Source organism: Manis javanica, chromosome 9 (genome assembly GCF_040802235.1).
Source record: "Manis javanica isolate MJ-LG chromosome 9, MJ_LKY, whole genome shotgun sequence".
Taxonomy (NCBI): Eukaryota; Metazoa; Chordata; class Mammalia; order Pholidota; family Manidae; genus Manis; species Manis javanica.
Window position 1 is genome coordinate 16941395 of NC_133164.1, and position 21443 is coordinate 16962837.

At 38.0% G+C, this 21443-nt stretch overlaps 1 protein-coding gene across 2 annotated transcripts in view; it reads right to left on the reverse strand.

Annotated features, from left to right (window-relative positions):
- Positions 1–11706, reverse strand: part of GPC5 (glypican 5) — a 1280510-nt gene extending 1268804 nt beyond the window's left edge. For both annotated transcript variants that reach the window (XM_073212456.1, XM_037024987.2), the window contains exon 1: positions 11168–11706. In XM_073212456.1, coding sequence (XP_073068557.1) covers positions 11168–11330 — 163 coding nt within the window. In that variant the 5' untranslated portion in view covers positions 11331–11706. The remainder of the gene's footprint in view (positions 1–11167) is intronic.
- Between the last annotated feature and the right edge of the window lie 9737 nt (positions 11707–21443).

Genomic DNA, 21443 nt, shown 5'->3' on the forward strand with positions numbered 1-21443 from the left:
GACTTCAAATAAGACAAAACTACAAATAAGGCCAACAGACTATCACAATAGTCCAAAAGAAAAACAATGCTTCCATTTGCCCTTCATGACATGGCCCCTAGTTAGTCACTCTGATTCAGAGAAGACGTTAGAAACAAGTCTCAGCTCTGATGTTAGTTTACAGCACCTCCATACTTCCAGGGCTGATCTGTGAGGAAGAGTTTTACTTATGGAAGTTCAGGAACAAACACTGACCCATCCAAATGGGGAGAAAGGGAACACATGAGGCTGAAGAAGGAGCCAGACCATGGTTTCATGAGTCACATTCAAGTATTTGATTCATTTTGAGTTTATTTTGTGTAAGGGTTAGACAGTGATCCAGTTTCATCCTCTTGCATGTAGCTGTCCAGTTTTCCAACACCAGCTGTTGAAGAGCATGTCTTTTCCCCATTGTATATTCATTACTCCTATATCATATCATATCATGGATTTTATCTGTGTTCTCTAGTCTGTTCCATCAATTAATAGATCTCTTCTTGTGCCAGTGCCATACTGTTTTGATTACTGTAGCTTTGTGATATAACTTAGAAGTCAGGGAACATAATACCCCGAGCTTTGTTCTTCTTTCTCAGGATTGCTTTGGCTATTTGGAGGACTATTCATATTCCATATGAATTTAATAAGGGTTATTTGCTGTGATTCATTGAAAAAATATCTTTGATATTTTTATAGGGATTGCATTGAATCTGTAAATTGCTTTGGGCAGGATGGCCATTTTGACAATATCCATTCTTCCTATCCATGAGCATGGGATAGATTTCCACTTATTTGTTCTTTAATTTCTCTCATGAATATCTTATAGTTTTCATAGTACAGGTCTTTCACCACTTTGATTAGGTTTATTCCTAGGTATTTTATTCTTTTTGATGCAATTGTACATGGAATTGTTTTCCTGATTTCTCTTTCTGCTAGTTTGTTGTTAATATATAAGAAGGCAACAGATTTCTGTGTATCAATTTTTTTTATCCTGTAACTTTCCTGAATCTAGTTTTTACTTCTAATAGTTTTCATTTTTGGTGGAGTCTCTAGGGTTTTCTATATAGAGTATCATGTTATATACAAATAGTGATTCTCTTACCAGTTTTGATGCCTTTTATCTCTTTGTCTTGTCTGACTGCCATGGCTAGGTCTTCCTCTATACATTTTAATTACAAGTCAAATTATCTCTGAAAGCTGTAGATTTCAATATTCAAAATATATGAAATTTTATTATACAGGATCCTGAAAGGAAAGATTGGTACTCTCAAATAGGATTGTTTAATAAAATTTTTATAAAGGGCAAGGTATAGGAAAACCATACAGGACAGTGCAGTACCTCCTAGCTAGTGACAATGAAGAAGGAGCTCTTAGTACCACTTAGGGGGAAGGAGGAGAAAGTAGTTATCAGAATTCAGAGAGACTTGTGAGGTCAACTGGGGAGGAGCCATGTGCTTAGATTAAGGGACACAGCTAGACTGCAGTGACACCACAAAGTGAGATCCGGGAGCTATCACACTCTACTTGCCCTCTCTGTTCTCCAGCCACTGCTTCCCACTGACTGTCAGAGGCAAGGATTCCCACTGATAGAGTCCAGGAGCAGAGCAGGCTGGAGAGTCCCTCTGAAAGGGCAGAGACTCGCCATATAACAGAAAAGTTTTTATCCCCAATACAGGGGGCACATAAAGACCCCTCAGTACTATGACATGCAGTAACATGATAAAAGACAGCAGAGAACTCCTCACCTGATGAAGTCAAGCACACGTTGTAGAACATATTCCCACTCTTACTCAAATTTCCAAGCAAAGTACCTCCCTCTTGATCTTCACTGAATTAATTTAAATGGCATTTTCTTGCAAAAAACTAGTCTTTAGGTCTTGAACTACATGAATAAGCAAACCTGATTTTGCATAGAATTAAACTATAAATTATAAATCACTAAACTTACTAACTAAGGAATGAAAAAAGGACTGTTTCCAAGAGTCCAGGATTCATGCTATGAGGATGTGTGATGTCAGAAAAACACTTGACAGTTTGGTATTTTTATTAGCATGAAGGAAAAGGATTTCTACTGTGATTTCTTTGCCTGCTTCCTGATGCAGCAAAAATAATTTTTAAATGTATCAAAGAAGATCATTTGTAATAGAATTAACAATGTATGTAGCATTTGTAGAAAATAGCCATTTACAAGGTTCTTTCACCATACCATGTGGTCCACAAAAACCACTGAAAAGGAAAAGAGAAAGGCTACTACCACTATCCTTATGACGAAAGAAAACCATTTTCTGACAAGCTGAGCTGTTTGCTGATGGTCACATAGCAAATAAGTGATAGAGTCAAGACCAAGCTATTTCGAAAGTATAAACTTACTGCTATTCACTAAAATATGGAACCATAATATGGGACAAATTAAGGTAAAATGTCTGCTTTTCCTATTTATTTATCCCATGGCAACATTTCAATGCTTTTTTATACCTACTATTTTTCCTTGCTTTGTATTTACGGTATGTGCAAAGATGAATAGAATATTAAATACTTAATAACCTGAAGTAAAAAGTAAAATCTAGTTTTGCTTTACAACTAAAACTCTTAACCATATCAACATAGACCACATATCTCCACCTGAAGAATCCATGGATTCCTATGCTTTTTGACTCTTTCAATGTTACTCCTATTTCTTTTATTTTTTAAGTTGATCAAAAAAACCATTTTTTTTTTAAAGTACTGTTTTTTTCCCCAAAGTAAAATGTCTTCCAAGCCTGGTGAGAAAAGACTGTTAATCTCTTCATTTTATTGACCTACTTCAGTTTCAGCTCATTAAACACAGACATTTTCAGTGATCAAAAGAAAATGAACCAAACGTAACTTGGTATAACCTTACTAAATAAGAGTTGCTCAAAAAGCAAATAAATCTGAACTGGTAATTTAATACTAACAATCTTCCATTTAAGGAATATATATGTAATGAACAAGGACATCCAGAAATAATTTTATGTTCCTTTGATCAATGAAAGCACAGTTTTGATTCACTTTTTATCGAATTTCCTTCTCAGTTCTTTACCCTCTTCCAAAATGCATACTGAAGAAATCATGAACTAAAGTCCCTTGAAACTACAAAACAAGGAAAAGCAAAAATCTATGAGCTCTAAAAAGATAACTGCAAAGATTATTTAATTACATTGCCTGTGTAGAATTATAAAAACCAAAATAAATTTGATTATCATAGCACAGAAGAAAACCAGTAATTCAAACCCTTACCCTAATATGAGTAATAAATAAGTAGAAAGGTTTACTAGTTTTTAAATATGACTGCATTTGAAGCATATTTAACAGTTGAACCATGTCAAAATATACAAGCCTCATTAGCACTGACTTAATCCTTCTATTTAGGTAAAATTTCCTAATACCTCTTGTAAGGCATCCTAAATGAATAACCAATTACATACAGAAATTTTTTTTTCTAAGATATCTAAGATAAATTGAAAAGAATTTTTAAAGTTTAGGTGAGTAGTTCTAAAATTGGACCTGTTGGAAATAATTTAGAGACAGATTATATCTGCTACCATGTATCATATTTTGTGATTTAGCAGCAATTATTTGTTTATTCTGAATGCTGTAGTCTATCTGCTTAGTCTGCAGAAGTCTGAACCCCAAGTCTGTATCCTTTAATAAAAAATCTTCCCAGCTCAGGAATAATTCCATAGATAAGTGATGTGTACTTTACTCTCAATATGGAATTAATAAGGGTGGCAGACAGAAAAACTGAATCATTTTCTAGTTCCTTACTATTAATTTCCCCATGGGAAGAAACCATTTTGCAAGAAATGTACTCAAATAAAATATAAACCAAACAATCCAGACCCAAATGTAAATTATATTTGATCACCTTTATTTTTCTCCATTCTCCCAATAAGATCAATTAATGCTCTAAGACATACCAGTCACACTGTCGACATGATGATAAAAACTATACAAATGAATCCCTCAAATGTTAAGTAATCTTTTTTTCCTTATAGGACATTTGAGGAAACTTTCTCCTACACATTTCTTTGGCATTCCGTTACAAAATGTTGGATAATGTAGATTAAAAGTCCTTTAAATTTACACTTAAAAGGGTTGGATCACTTCATAGAATTTATGGCAGAGTTACACATCAAATTATTAACTCCGCAAAAACAATTTACTCAGCACAACTGGTCCCAGATCAAAATATATTTTTTAAAACTTCACCTTTCACATTTCTCATTCTGTTAATATTAAGCATAAAAAATTAAATACAATAAATTGTGCCTATTAAGTAACTATACATATAAGAACGATTCTACAAATCAATTTATATATTAATTTGGCCTAAACATAGAACAAAAAGATAAATCAATCATAGATCCTGTTCTCAAGTAGCCTATAGTCTAGTAGAAGGAAATAAATAGATGTATGAGACTGATACACTGCCCAACTGCTCCAAGAAGGACATTTAAATAAATATATTTAAAATCAGTATTGCTGCTTTGAGTCCCTAGCTTATATTAGAAATAACTAAGTATTGATCTGTATGTGGTGATTTTGAGGATTACAGGGCTGATCAAGGAAAAGACAGGACCTCGAGATGACAGCAGTATACACTGAGCCTCATTTGGGTGACACTTTGACAGGTTGCAAGAAAAGGGATGTTCTTCACAGCAGGAGACCGTCCAGAGACATTAGCACAGGGCCACCACCCAGAAGAGGAAGAGGGCAAGGGCACTGCCGGAAGAGGGGAACTGGAGACGGGGCTCACATGTCTGGATGATGTTGCTCCATGCCAAGCTGGCAGTCTTTCCAAAGGGCTGCAATCACGGGATCTTTTACAGCCCCCAAGTTTGTTTTAGCTATGCTTAGAGGATGTTGGTTGTAGTTTTGTGGAGTTTGCAAACAGGCAGGCTCTAAATGATTAAAAGTATGCTTACTTGAGCTATATTTAAAATAACTGAATGTGTAAAAATACGAGTTTGGCACTGGTGGGTTTTGAGTTAATGATCCCAACCTGCTATGAAGAAGTAAAAAAACATAGGAGTCAATCTTTAACCCATTTATATACCACCATAAAACATAAAAAGCATCACTATATATAGACAGCAGAATCTTGGATGTTCAATAGCCATGGACTGACTTCTATAGTTTAACTCTTCAGAACCAGAAAAGTTCAAAAAACATAGTTAGGTGTTCCTTAAAGCTTTAGCAAATTATTCAGCAAATATTTCAACTCTTAATCCATGTCAGGCACTGTTCTAGGCACCAGATATTCTACAGTGAACAAGGTGCACGAAAGAACTGGCTACATAATTTGCAAGGCCCAGTGCAAAAAGAAAATGCAGAACCCTTTGTTCAAACTTCAAGAAGGCAACAGCATAACATTAAACCAAGCACAGGGCACTTACAAGTGTGGGAACCTGTGTGACTGCACAGGTTGGTAGGCCCAGTAGACATGTTCTCTGTTTTCAACATGCATGCAAACTAGTAGTGAAATATCAATTGTAAAAAGAAAGAAAGGAAATATGGCACCATGTTAAGTGTCATGAAAGAAACAAAAGGGGTTCTACAATAATAGCTGGGGGAATATAGTTCAGTGAATCTTGAGAAAGACCTCTCTGAAGAGCTGGTATTTAAGCTGAGAACTGGGACAGTGTACATTGCAATAATTTTGTATGGTGACAGATGGTAATTAGACTAATGGTAGGGATCAATTTGTAATGTACAAAAATAATGAATCACTATGATCTACACCTAAAACTAATAGGATATTACATGGCAATTATAGTTCAATTAATATTCTTTTGAATAATTTTAAAAAATACAAAAATATTTTTAAAGGCTTCCCTATTTATTTTGATTCACAGAAGAATGACTAATCATTTTAGGATCATTTTATCAGTATCATTAGTGGAATTTGAAATTTCTAAAGCTGAGAAGTGGGAGAATTGAGGGCACAATTGGTATTATCTTTTCTTCTAGTTGAAGGTCAGGCTTTTATAAAAGAAAGGTAGATATGGAAAATGGCTATTCCTTAAAATTAATTGCTATGGTTACTTAACCAGTAGATCATTTACCACACTCACAGACGGTCTATTTCAACAAAGCATATGTCTGAAGTCTCTCATGACTTCATTTAACAAAACAGATTTGTGGTTTCTTGAAGTTATACAAAGAGGTCATTGATCTATAAATCATGTCTATTTAAGAGAGGCATCTAATTGTTGGAACATTGCTCTTGGTCTTATACCAGTTAATGATAAAAGAAATATTGTAGATTTAGAATGTGTTCTTACCAAATCTTGAAAGTAAACTACACCCACAGAGACAAGACAAAATCCATACTGCAGGAAGTCTTGACAAGATGGAAACTGGTTTGGGAAGGAGGGTAGAATAATTATAAAATGCTATTCTTAAGTCCCCAAATGGTACTCCTCCTAAAGCCAATTATACAAATACAAGATGTTGGACACTGGGCAAAAAGGAACTTAAATGATGAGATGGAGAGGGGACAGGGACACACACATTTATATTTGTTACTAAAGTGACTATGAGGGACTCGGGTGTGATTAGTACAACTCAGGCGCCTGGTGGACAGTCATACTCTATGGCCCTGAAGCAGAAAATCATACTCACTTTCCCATCCTTCAGCTTCACTAAAGGCCTGGATAAAAATGAAACGTATGATTTTCTTAGACATGAAAGCACATACATGGATTTTCCAGAGAAGAAAGTGACAAGCTGGAACTAGGTCTTGATGGTAACAAACTAAACATAGACAACATGCATAGAGTAAGAAAACAGTGATGAGACAAAGCTACTTGAGACCTGTGGTATAGCAGGACAGTGACAAGGGTGCTCTGCAGTAACAAAAATGACTAGCCATCCCTATCTTTGACCACTGAGACTGACTATTGCTTCTTCACTACCAACAACTTACCACCACCTTAATCTTCCTGACACCTGAATAAATCACGAAGACACCAATTCTAGAATAGCCCTGCTTCATTAAACTCTGCTTGTTATCACCCAGCACAAACCCAAATCCTATAAAAGCCCTCCTCAACTACCTCTTACCAAGACAGCCACAGTTCCTGTGGTGTACAATCTCCTTGTGCAGCATGCAAAATCAGCCTGATTTGTTTGACTACAGGTTTGTTTCTGGTGGTTTCTGGTTGGTGGGCTTCAACACAGGGTGATCCTGATAATTAATAATCTGCCCCAGTGTCAGACCATGGATCCCTTTTATGGCTTTGGAAATTGGGCCACCTTAACTATGCTGCCCAAGCAGCAAAACAGATTAGTTCATAAGAAACAAGAATCCCAATTTGAGATGACTATCAGTGAGTGACTGTGGCCACCAGGCATCCAATTGTGTGAACCCCAAAACTACCCTATGACAGTTAGCAGTGGGACAAAAAGAAACAAACTTTCATCATATAGAAATGTATCTCTCAATGTTGAATCTTAAGTGACTTAAAAAAAGAAACTAGTTATCATAAAAATGTCTGATATGTAGAAATCTAAAACTAAAATCTCATCCTTAAAGGTAAGTCCAGTAAAAATCAAGAAGCTGAATAAAAAACTATAAATGGCAACAACACATTTTTTGACCACTTCCTTTGTGCCTGGATTTCTGCTATTTTACATACATACATAATTTCATTTCATCTATGCAACAACCCTTTAAGAACTATATTCCCATTTTACAGATGAGGGAACAGAGGTCCAAATTGGAAAGATCACTGACTAACTAGGTCACAGAGCTATAGGTGCAGAACCAAGTTCTGAACCCCAAATGTCTATAATTGCAAGCTACAAAGTTACCAGGTGTATCATTCCTTTTGAGTGTGAGAAAATAACACTGTCCTTGAAGCAATGATAATATTTGACTATAATGACAGCAGTTAAAAAATAAAACTATAGAGCATTACTTAAAATGTCCTATAGTATTAAAATTTCATTTTGCCACAGCAAGTATTTTTTATTATCCCATTTACAGCCAAAAGCTACCAAAAAAGTTATCTTTCACAAACTACTCTGTATCAGTGAATAGCAACATTTTTAAAACTAGTTGGTACATAAATTATCTGCATCTAGTCTTGGATTTTTTTATAAGCTTCTCCTTTCTGAATTACCTTCTTTAAAAAAAGGAAACGAGTGTGTGAAAAGAATTTCAATGAACACTATTATCCCTCCTCCCCAATAAATAAAAATAAAAGGACCTTTAAAAGACATTTTCACTAACAGTTTTTTTCTGAATAAAACAAACAAGTGCAAAGGGCACCTTGACTACTACTTAGGAAATAAAATCAGAACACAGAGAAATCTGTAATTCTAATCACATTTACACCTTCTCTCCTTTTTTTACATTTCTCATCCAAACATCCTCAGGAGCTCAATAGGCTTAAAAGAATTGGAGCAGGGTAGAGAACAAAGGTGAGGGGAATCTGAGAAACAGCTTAAATGGCTGTTCTCACCATTTTAATAATTTCAAATTAAGTGACATAGATTTCAGGAAATGTGAAAGTCATGAATGTAGCAAGAAACTGTAAAAAGTTATATTCTACCTGTTTATGTTTTAAAAATACCATTTTGGCTGGTCATCTCAAGAATTAACCACTTGTGGACAATAACTGAAGCAGGCACTAAAATGAACTTTCAAGTAAAACAAACAGCAAAGTTAAATGTATTAGCTTTTAATAAGTGAAACAGATGAAGGGGAAAAGAGAAATAAATAAATGTATTTGCTTTAGTCAGTGAAAGCCTGTGTGCTCAATAAGTATAGGTTTGTTACAGAGAATATTAATATTTGTATCCTTATGTGAAAGTGACTTGTAGATAAACTATGCTCTCTCTTGAGTCGAGGGTAATTTTAGAAAATAACATACCCAACTACTATACTCAATCAAGCTAAATGTTGTTGATCATATATAAAAACAAAAATAAAGAAAAGCACTTATAAAGCATGTGGTATGGGTGGTTTACTCAATTTGGGAATGAGATTTTTTTTAGTGGGAAGAGAAACATCAATGTTAAAGTAAACAATTGAATATTTTATTTAATTATCCAAATTAATCAATTACCAACAATACAGAGACAAGAAAAATTCAAAATGATACCAAATTCATATATGATTACTTTTTATTGGGTGATTCTAATTCAAAATAATACTTTCAGATGACTTTATCTAAATTCAAATATCAAAAGAATTTAGCACTTCTTTACCCCAGCACTACTAATGTCCTTAAGAATGCAACCCCAAAAGGCCCCTTTAGTGGTACAGCTTTAATTTCTCCATTAAGCCAAAGATAAAGAAAGGCACTTGCAATGGGGAAACCAGAATGTCTTAGAAAATAACGTGCTTGCCATCCTGGCTCTTTTTCGGTGTCACGTGTTTCAAATGCACATACACCCAACCATTTCCTTTTCTGTAGGGCCGAGCTTCAATTTCCCCATCATATTCTGGTAAAATGCTATGCCAGTGAGTGATAACTCTGAAAAGCCTCTTCAAAAGAGATAAAACACATCCAAGGTTCTAGAAATGTAATACCTATTCAATGTGTTGCATTCACCAGGCACCAGAAATACGGAGAAGAATGGTGAAATCAAGGCCCTACTGTGGAGCTGGCCACATCTGAACTCCTAAACCTATCAGCCAGAATTATAGTATCTTGGGGGTAAATGTAATAATGCAGGCAAGGATTTCACAGCTCAATGTCCTCATGGTGTCCCCCTTCCCAACTCACACACTGGTATATCTTTTTTTTTTTAAAGACAGGGGTGCACTGATAAAAGAAAACAGGTTTATAAAGAGGTACTATTGTTTGAGGATAGAAAAACTGCCCTAAACTGAGAATATCAACTGGGTTGTGTCAAGTACTATATAGAAAAGGCACCTAATGTCAAATAGGTATTCAAATAAATATTTGAATCATAAATTTTGAAATATATTTCAAATATAAAAGGTTGGTAAACTAAAAGGATTCGGTGGTCCCAAAAGCCCAGATTTTCCTTGTGGGATGATTCGAGAACTGAGTTCAAAACCAGCAAATCAAGCAAATCAGCTACAGCTCCATCGTGCTAAGGAGCAAGTCTACTCATCCAAAAAACTCGGGAAGAGGACGTATTTTAGACCCAAGCATCTATCCTCTACAAGTTCTTTGTTCAACCAATAAGCTTAGAGCATCGTTTGTGTGTTGGCTTCATAGTCAGAGTGCATTACTGTAGTGAGCACCTTAGCCCCCGACACCTTCTATTGGGTTTGACAACTGAGAACTAATCTTCCAGACAGAACGTAAACCGTAAATCCCGCCAGCAGAAGGAAATTTACGCTGTGGAGGCGGGGAGCAGGTGGTAAACGTGCAGGCAAAAGGCGCTTACAGCAAGCAGAATCTACACCGGCCACGCTCACTGTATTCTTCCCCCTTCAAACCCTGGTATATCTCATTCATGTCAAGTGGCTCCTCAATATATTGTTTGATCGCCTGTTGCCGTCACACCTTTCAGGCGTTGAAACTACCGGGTGGTTCCGAGAAACACAGTGGGTAGTTTGGTTCCGGCAAGGAGGGCTTGTGCCGGCGCATTAAAGGGCGGTTAAGGATCACGCCAGCGTGGGTGCTCCGGCTTCGAATCCTAGTCACAGAAGACCCCCTGCCCTCGGCAATGCCCTGTCCTCCAGGAAAGGAGCAGAAAGCACGTTTGTCTTTGCAGCATCAAACTTGAAGACCAACCCAACTCCGTCCACCTTACGAGAAAACAGCAAACAGAGGCTCCCGGCGGGGCACTGGATAAATTCCCACGCGGAACAGAAACGTGGTCAGGCCGCGCTGTACCCAGCTGTTAGCTTTCCTGACGTCTCCCGATGCATCAGCCCAGGCTAAGGCAGCTGGGGCGGGAAGCGAACGCCCAGAGGTCGGCCTGGCTGCCGGTGCAGTCGGGGAGCGCAGGAGCGGCGCTGCGCTCCGGATGCTCCACACCCAGCCTCCAGACGCCTCGCGGGGGTTCACCGCGCGGCCGCAGGGCCTGAAAGGGCACCTGCCAGCAAAGGGTCTCCCCGAAAGCTGGGGAGCCCCGGGCCGGCGCTCAAGACGCCCCCGCCGCGCCCAGGCGCACAGCCCTGCGCCCGCGAGCCGCGCCTTACCTGCCCGAGGCGAATCCGGCAGCCCCTTGACAACTCCCACCAGGCGCCACTGGAAAAGTTTGCGAACTTCTTCGCAGCTCTGCACACCCTCGTTCCGGGCAGCCCCAACGAGAGCCAGCAGCAGGAGGCAGCGACAGCCCATGCGACACGTCTGTGCGTCCATTATCGGTGTCCCGGCCACCCCTTCCCCTTACGTGCACCCCTCTTTCCCCGCACGCCCTGCACTGTACGCGCTGGAAAAAGCTCGGCGTCCGAGGTTTCCAGGAGGAGCGATGCGGCGGCGGGCGTTCCGGGATCGCTCTGGGACACCGGCTTCACCTGGGAGCCCTGGGCTTCTTCCCGCGGAGCCCGGAGACTGAGACACCCGAGTCCTAGCCACGAGCGCCGCCAGGTCTCCCTCTCCCGCGGGGCGAGCTAGCGCTGCGCGGGCGAGGAAGACGGCTGGAGCCGCACCGGGCCCGCCACCATCCGCCTCTGGCCGCCGCCGCCGCTGTTGCCGCGGACTCGGCTCGGGGCCGCCAACCTGGGACGCGCCGCCAGCTGGGCTCCGCGGACAAGTCCCGCCCCGCCGCGGCCAGGCTCCGCCCCCAGCGCCACGCCTCCGGCGCGCAGCCCGCGGCCGCACCCGCGCAGCTTGTCAGCGCCGCCCACGCTGAGGAACCTGCAGCGCCTCACAGCCCGGAGCCGAGCAACAAATAAATGAAAGGAATCCTGGACCACGCACTTCCAACCCATCCCGGGGAACAGCAGTCCGATAGAGGTCCAGAGAAGACAAGGCATGAGAAACACCAACTGGAAAGATGAAATATTTCCCTGTAAATTAGGGTCCTCAGTACGTAGGAATTTCTTTTCGAATTGCATTAAAAAGGATCTGGGCACGATACAAAAGGCAGAAACTATAATTGAGGATCCCAACTGAGAGTCCTGCTGGCACTTACCAGGTTTTAATACTGTATAAGTTACATTTTATAAATTGTTTTGTACTGCCTTGTAACATTTTTCTCTAACATTAAGTACGATTTTCTGAAAGAATTTAGAAGCCGTAAGACTTAATATTTAAACCTTATAACGTTCTTCTTATCACAGTAACGTCCAGTTTATTCTATCACCCTTTAGCATCATATTTAACTTTAGTACTTCTGTATCTATAGGGCCTTTCTGAGCTTTACCACTTCTGGAATTTAAAACATTTCCCATAGAACTGCTAAGGTAAGAGCGTTCAGGGGAGTTTATCAAAGGAACTTAGAAAAAGTGATTTTAAAATGGCAAAGGAATTTTGTCAATTTACAATTTACAAAAGGAATGCATTAAAAATCATAAACCAAAGGGCCACATGCATTGACTGCTAACTGACCCAACACTAAGCCTATGAGTCATGAGAGTGTTTCCTCATCTACAGAGACCTGAAAACAGTACTCCTCCAGTAAAACAAAACTACTTAAAAAGCATCAGGCCGGGAGGACTATAGATACCTTAACCACTTAAGGGGAATTTCATCTCAAATCTGAACCCTTGCCAAGAGATAAAGATGAATAATTTTAAATCTTTGTTAAGTGTTATGGGACTTTTAATGACCATTTGATATCAAAGGCAGCACTTTCAGCAGTAGATTGCTTGCTTTAAAACCATTCTAGGGCAATAGCTGAGATAGTTCTTCAGTGAAATAGTGCTCACTGGGTTTTTGACATCAATTCCATGAATACTAGATTTTAAAAAAAAAGCTCTCTTAATGAATGAGAATTGAAAAAATTACCTACTTTCAAATTCAAGGACTTCAAGCAAAGCTTTACATATTCCTAGAGGGAAAAAAAAAAACCGTTGCCCATGAATTTCTTCTCTAGTCACCAAGCATGGAAAGACTGCTTGAATGTCAGCTGTATCTATAAGAACAAGAGTAACAACCACGGGAATGTGTATGGTGCTTAGATGCCAGACAATATTCTGTGATCTTTATGGACACTAATTCATTCATTTAATCTTTATAACAACCCTATAAAGTGGCTACTACAATTATCATTGTTATACAGATAAGGTGAAGGCACAGAGAGCTGAAGTGATGTCCCCAAGGCTGACACAGCTGTTAAATGGTGGAATCAGGAGTCAAACCCAGGCATCAGAATTGAAAATGTGTGCTATTTAACCATAACAGGCAGTCGTGGCCACTGCATGCTACACCAAAGAATCTACTGGGTTACATTCAGTAACATAAGCATGTTTATAAATTTATCATATTTTTGTACTAGTAAATATACATAATCTTTAAACAATTTTATTCTACTAGAATGTCTTCTGTTAATATAAGGCTAATAAATCTACAGGTTTTCCCATAACTTAGTTTTTGCTTACCAATATCTCTCCTTGATAGATTTGATCATTGTAGACTATTATTATTAAAAGAATTCTAAGAGATTACCTGGTCCGGTTCATTCACTAGGAATCTCTTAATACAATTTGTCTTGCAAGGGTAAAGTCACAAACACAACTGACAATTATTGATGGTTTAGTTAAAAACTAATCAGTTAACAAATACTGATTGAACATATATATATTTTTTAAAAACTGTATTAGGCATGATGGGGATTACAGAGAAATGCAGACAAGTCTTCTTGGTGTTTTGTAGTTTATTTCAACAGAACAGTTATGTGAGGAGTTGTATATAGAAATGGAGTAGGGTCTAATCAGAAAATGAATACATTTAGTCCTTAGCAAATGTCCCCAATTACAAAAAGTCAATACTTTGTCTCCACCTCTTATTTCCTGCTACTGCTACAGGGATGAGCCAACCAGTGGCTTGGAAAGGCCTCTTTTCCTATCAGTTTCCCTAAGACCAACACGCAAACAAACTTGTGCTGGCTATGCCGTGAAGCTTCAGGACAAGTTTCCTTCTTCCCCAGAATACAATACTAAAGTTCCTTTTATATGAAAACTCTAGAGCAACCTCTACACACGGTACTATAACTAATCTTTTTTTCAGACTACCCCTAAATATTACAGATGAAGCTAGGGAGGAATGTCCATGTGATAGCGATAATGCCTCATTTTTCAAGTTATTCAATAAGATTTATTTGAATGCTTTTTATATAATAAGCACTGTGTTTTGTTTTTGACATATTAATACCATTAGACAGGAGAATCTCTAAATCGTCATTATTTAAAACACATCTTAGTAATCTTCTAAATACAAAGCTTCTAATTGTTTTCAGGATGTCAAGGCAAGACCTTATAAAGAGAAATAAAGAAACTCCAGTATGGTTTAGGTGATATCAGTGATATTACATTGCTCTCAACCTTGAATACTGCTTTAGGCTAAGGCTGGCCACCTTTTAGCTCACCCTCAGAACCTGGTTGGGGTAACTTCTGCACCCAATCAATAATAATAGTATTTATTAAGTGCTTATAGGTAATATCTCATTTAATACTTCAACCACCCCTTGAGACAGTTACTATTATACTAATGAGGAAAGAGATCTAAGGGATTAAATACCCTCCAGAAGCCATAGATCTGATAAAATCCCAAACATAAGCCAGGCATGTCACCTGTGCACCCCCTCAGCTCCTGCCTCTGACAGACCACATGCTTGTTTCATGGCTCCTTGAGTCAACCTGTCCTATGTGGGTAGAAATTCTGGTACTCACCGCTATTCCTGCGGACAGCCAGCTGGATCTCATCTTTATAGCCACCTGCAGTGGCTGTAACACTGGCCCAAGACCCCCTCCCTTTGCAGTTGGCCAAGATACTACTTGCTTCTCCCACCTCCCTCCACTCAATCTTTCATGTGAAGCTTCAGGACAGAATTGGAAAGATGAAAATTCCATGAGCTGCCTTGACATCTTTGAACTTCATGGAGTCCAAAAGGCCTACCCCTGAGTTCTGCTCTTGCCAGATATGCTCTCCACCCTGTAGGAAAGGCTCTCCCCCTAGCTTGCTCTCCTATCAGCCAGACCAGTTCCATCCCACCTTATCTTCAACTTAACCTATTTCCTCTCGTCCCCCCAGAGAAACCACGGGTCACCTAGCACTCCTGTCACTGCAAAGCCTGACTCCCACAACCCCTGCTGGTTCCACCTGCCCCCAGGTGCAACCCCCATGTGACCCTGCTGGCCACGTGGTGTGCTCCTCCCCTGCACTGTGGGCATATGTGACTGAGAAACTGCTGTGAATGTCGTCTGTGTAGTGTCATGTGTTTGGCTGTCTCATATTAATTAGAGAAGGAGATCCTTCCTCCATCAATGGGGTAAATAGGAGGTGGTTAGAACAATACAAGTGCTTCCAGTTAGCTACTTCCCAAATAATTCTGACTTTTGCTTTGCCCTACCTTCTATCTCCCAAATGCAGACTTTATCTCCCTAGTGGCTCTATTAAAGGGAGCCAAATTGGAGGTCAGCCCCAGCTGACCCTACGAACGAATTTCTGCCACCAAATAATCAGAAAGAAATTGCAGGATCTTCTCTGATGTCTCCTCAGATCAAGGGAGCAATGGCTGAGAAAAAGCTACCTGGAGAAAAGAACTCACAGCAAAGTACAGCACTGCATAAAATACTCAAAACCAGACACCAAGTTGAAATTTACATGGAAGTCAGTGGGAAACTTAGATCAACACATTTTCAAAAAAAATGCCTTTCTAAAAATATATATCTACTGCTAATGTATTTTTCCCAATTTGAAAATTCTCAGAATATACCCACCAGTAGATGTTTGTCAATGATTTTGAAGTTTATTAGATGTACTTATGTCATTATCTCATAGTAATTATGATTTAAAACAAAGACAACTATTTCCAAAAAGCATTATATAAACTGTTTTTGTGTGGGAATTCAAACGTATCTTAAACTGTATTTAATTTTACAAGTTACGTATTTGCAATTTCTAATGAAAGACATTTTATTTTATAGAATTTACTGAGAAATAAAATTAGTTGTTTTCTAAATGAGAATGAAGGTATTAGAAAACACTTTAAGGAAAGAAATCAGGAACACTCAATGAGTTTATGAAACTAAATTTCTTTAAATAATTTTCTACTAGTCCATATTTAAAAAAAGAGAAAACAGGAAGTTGTGATATACTAACATTTGTGAATCACAGTACATTATAAGGAAATGAATACAGTACAAATTTCTCTCATTTTCACTTGTAGATTTTATACCCACGAATATGACCCCAACAATTTTTGGTTCCCAAATAGAGCAAAATTCACATCCAAAATTCAATTCAACCATTAATTATGCCAATACTTTAAGGAAAGATGACTGTAGTAACAAATAAATTCAGTTGATATCTGTATAGAATATATAATATTCCTCCTTAAATAATGTTTTCCAGAAATTAAGCAAAAAAAAATACTTATGGCTATTCATTGCTGCTTGTTTGACATGAGAATGAAGGGTCATAAAAGTTTATCTGACAGACTGCAAGCCTTATGAGGTCAAGTGTGCCAGCCTTACCCACCTCTACTCTCTGGGTGGTGAGTGAGCACATATTGTGGGTATCCCGTGACTTTACTGACTGAATTTGGCTCCTGTGAGTTTTACATTCTCATGTGTCCTGTATTACCTCTATCTGAATTATTTGTTTTTTAAGCAGCAGTCAACCCCCTAACCTCAACTTAATCACTAGAGTTTTATATACTTTCAAAATGGAAAATATCACTAGTTGTTGGAATAGTACCAGTAAGCACTTTTAAAACCAGGTTATAACTTCCCAACTGAAATTATGTGTGGATCACTGTTTCATCTAGTAAACCTCTGATGTCTGTTTCATTCTTTTCATTTACTTTTCTATGATGAAACTGTTAGATCGGTGCCTTAAAAGTTTAATGTTACTACCAAATTAATTATTTAATCAAGAGTTAAATAATTATTTTCTTGTTTTCCTACAACTGCTGGTATTATAATACCTTAAATATTAATATCTCTAGATCAATTTTAATACCACATACCAAATATTCTCCAGAATGATTACTCATTATCTGCATCATCTTAGACAAGTTTTAAACCACTCTGATGCTTTTTTTTTCCTTATTATGTAAAGCAAGGGAAAAATATGCTACATAGTGATAGGGTTAACTGAGATAATACATGTGAAATGAATAGTTTATATATTCACTCAATAAATGGACATTATTCCTTTCCATTGGAAAAAGACCTCTTATTAATTTTTTATCTATCAGTTTAGTTACATCCTAGATGTAAACCTGTTACTCTGAATCCAACAAGCATTCAAAACTAAAGTCTTTGTCCTCCCCAGATTCATAGTATTCAGTCTTTATATAACTATCAATTTTTTGGGGGGTAATGGAGAAAATTATCATTATCTCAACTCAGTGTAGGGACAGGAGAATGTAAGTTGCCCAAGGTCATGAGGTAAAAGTCATTTTTAAAAACAGAGTCACTCCTCTTTGAACATAATGAGTATTTAGAGCAAAGACCAGACACGAATTATCATCAGCTTTTTAAGATGCAAAGAGTAGACACTCTACTAATGATAAAGCATTATAATTGATAATTATCTTTGATTATGAGTAGCAAGTTCTTCAGAAGCTTTCACTGCTGTGTACCATGGTCATAATGATCTTTAATTCCTCCATCTGAAGATCCCTTTTATCATATGTTAAATCTTTACTATGTATAAATAAGGTCCATGTACAGGCCTTATTAACTATCCCTAGATGTGATATATTACTTTACAAATGTAATTAATTAGCATGCAACCTAATTCTTTATATTTGCATATGAAAGAGTACGGGATCTCAGCCAGGAAGGAGAAATCCTTGCTCTGACCACTTTTGAATTCTCTTCTTGATCCAGGTTTTGTGAGAATAGAGAACAATCCTCTCTCTGGATGTATATGGAGAGACTTTACATAATTGACAACTTTCTGCTCCTGGAGGAGAATTGTATTCTGGTCTTTCCTATCTTGGGAAAACAAAATAAACAAACTCCATCTGTTCTATTCTCCTATATATCATTCCCAGTTTTTCCTCTCTCTTTTTTTCTGCCCATATTCTCAAATGATCCAGTGAGTGCTCTCCTGATGTGCATAAATCACATTAGTCCCAAACCTAGTAGCCAATTTTAAGCATTTATCTGCTGAACCTAACATGTCTAAACTCTCTGAAGTCTCTAACCTGTTCAGCTTTCCTAACAGTGCACCATCCTCCTAGTTTTCCACCATTTCTTTCTCTACTCTTTTTTCTATTTCTCCTGCCTCCTAATGGTTAGTAGCTCCCAAGGTTTACAGCTTAGGACTTGCTCTTTTTTTTCTACATGTTCCTAGGATTATGCACTGAGTTGAATAGTGTTCCCCCAAAATTCATATCTACTCAGAACCTCGGAATGTGACTTTAATTGGAAATAGGGTCTTTGAAGATGCAATTCTTTAAGGATCTGGAGATGAAATTATCCTGGATTTAGGATGAGCCTTAAGTCCAATGACTGGTGTCCTTATAAGAAGAGGAGAGGACTTGGAGGCAGAGAAAAAGGCAATGTAAAGATGGTGGCAGAGATTGGAGTCACAGAGCTACAACCCAAGAACGGCCAGGGATGGCTGACAGCCACCTGGCATGGGGTAGTCTCCCTCAGAAGAAATCAGGCCTGCAGACACTATGATTTCAAACTTCTGATCTCCCAAACTGTGAGGGGAAAAAAATCCTAGTCTATTGTGCAAAGTCACAGAGTTTGTGGCTATTGTGGTAATTGGTTCTGGCAATCCTAAGAAATGAATACGGAGGACCTACTGGTTTTCATAACTGCACTGCCAGAATCTATGCTAAGTGTTCACAGGCCTTTCCCTCTAAGACTGCCCCCTCATCTACCTTGCCTGCTCTGTAATTTGAGTATCCTACAATATCTCAAACTCTGTAATTTGAGTATCCTACAATATCTCAAACTCTGTTTTTTACCAAAGGATTATAAAGATGATAATCTTCTCCCCAGTTCACACCCTCTCTCATCCTTTGATTTCCTTACTATTTTAACAAACACAAGAAAGACCCTGAGGTCTGTTCTTTTTATTAAGAAAATCATCCCTGCTATCTCAGAATGTTCTGCACTCTCTCTCTCCCCTAATGCCTCCATGTAATAATAATTACAAGACTGGCCAATGTATCCACCTACCCCTCATATTCATGTTTTGCACTCCAACTGCCCCACCCTTTCTCATTAAATTATCAGTTGAGAGCATTAGTTTCCAGAAAGGACTCATCACCTACAGTCCCTCCTGATCTATAGCATCCTTCACCCTGGGCCCAGTTCAGTAGGTTTGCATTAGGCCTGTACTCTAGTCAAAAACATTATTAACTGATGGCAAGGCAGAAGCTAGCATCTACCCCTATCTTTCCTACATAAACCCTCTGTTTCTTCCAGAGGCAGAAATCTACCATTTACCTCTCCCATACATCTCATCCATTTTCACTCCTAAGCATCAGTTAAACCTAGAATTATTTCCTTCCTTTTCTCTCTTTAAAAGCTCAAATTTCTTATTCATCACGAAAACATTTCCAACCAAACAACTCACATAATTCTCTTCCATGTCTAGATCCCTAGAGCATATTATTGTGCCAATTAGTATCTGTTGACCAATTATATATCATTATTTAAGTTATCATATGGCTATGCTTTATTTCCCTAAGATCTTGAGCTGCTCCACATTGCTCACTGGATCTAGGAACTCAGTCACTGTGTGCTGAATCGGTGCTTGGAAGAAAGGCTAGGTGGAGCATCTTAAAAGGCTGACCAATTATTACAGGAGAGTTAGATGTACTTTCTTGTTAGAAAGTAACTAATGGGAGTGAACGCTGATATTCCTACTCATTCCACTCAAGTACACTTAGGAAGGCTGACCGATGATAACTTAATAATGATACCATGTCTGATATTTACTCTTCAGAAATCTGAGAGTAGATAGCTAAACTTAAACTACCAGTTTTGAGTCACATTATCTGTTGGTATAATAGCCATTGAAGTTGTCTTAATGCAACAAAATTTGGCTCTAAGAAAATAATTATTAAGCTAATAAAAGTACATTTTTAAAACTAAAACCATGCCAGTGTTTATTACTCACTTTCAAATGTAAACCATTCCATTTACTCTAACAAATATCCATTGAGCATAATATGTATTATGCAAATCAAAATACTGATTACTTGGTCCATAACATACTAACCATGGAAATTGAATACAGAATGATCTCTACTGTTCTTTATGAAAAGGAAAACATAAATATTCTGCAGAGAAACAGCTATAATACACAGATTCTATCATCCTGCATTATCTTTTTTAATCCAAATAAATGTTAAGTAATCATAAATGATATAAGCAGCTTTCTCTCTACATTCATAAAATAATCTTGTTTGTAAACTGCACCTTGGCTTCACTAATTAGCTTATGCCTCTCCAAAAATTAAAAAAAAAGAGTCTACACCACAAATTTCAGAATTCAAAACACATTCCCTGCATTCTCTTATTCCTTATTCTCACTTCTCAGGTGCCACGCAGGGAAAAACTGGAGAAACCATCATCCTAGATACCCAGTACCACCCCGTCCAAACATTTGACAGTGTGAGTGTTTCCTCAAAATCCAAAAAGCATGACCTAAACCAAACTCCATGGCCTTCTTTATCGATGTTCAGTGTGCCCTGAATTATGTCATTGATTCATGCAAAACCAAAGCACCTATATGCCAGGATCTGTTCCAAGTACAGAACAAGGGATGCAGAACTGAATCGCATGTGGTCCGAGCCCTCAAAAAGTTGGCAATTCAGAAAGATAGGCAAGCACATAAACAAAGAAGGACCATAAAGGGTTATGGATGCCCTGATCAGAGTGCACAAAGAAAGTCTGCAATGTTTTCACAAAACACAAGGTTCAAGAAGGAAATACATGTCTTTCTGAATTATTTCAAAATGCAATTTAATCAAAAAGAATTTTTAAAATAAAGTACAAATATCTCCTTACAGTAAGTTCTGTCTGAGGAGAAACTGTTGAGAATCATAGGGTTTGGAAAGCAAAGACTCATGCTCTCATTCATTCACAGCATTAATCCAAAATAGGCCATGTATCACATCATCAATATGATGGAATGAATGTGGTCAATAAAAATCATCCTTTGAAAATTTCAAATCACTTAAGGAATGCTGGATAGAAAAACTAAAATTAAAAATGTAGATAAAAATATGATTGCTGATACAGTAAAAACTGCACAGAAAAGGGGATGATAAAAATACACTACCTGGTTATTTCTGGTTATTACTTTTTTTCTATAGTGTCAAGTATTTTCCAAA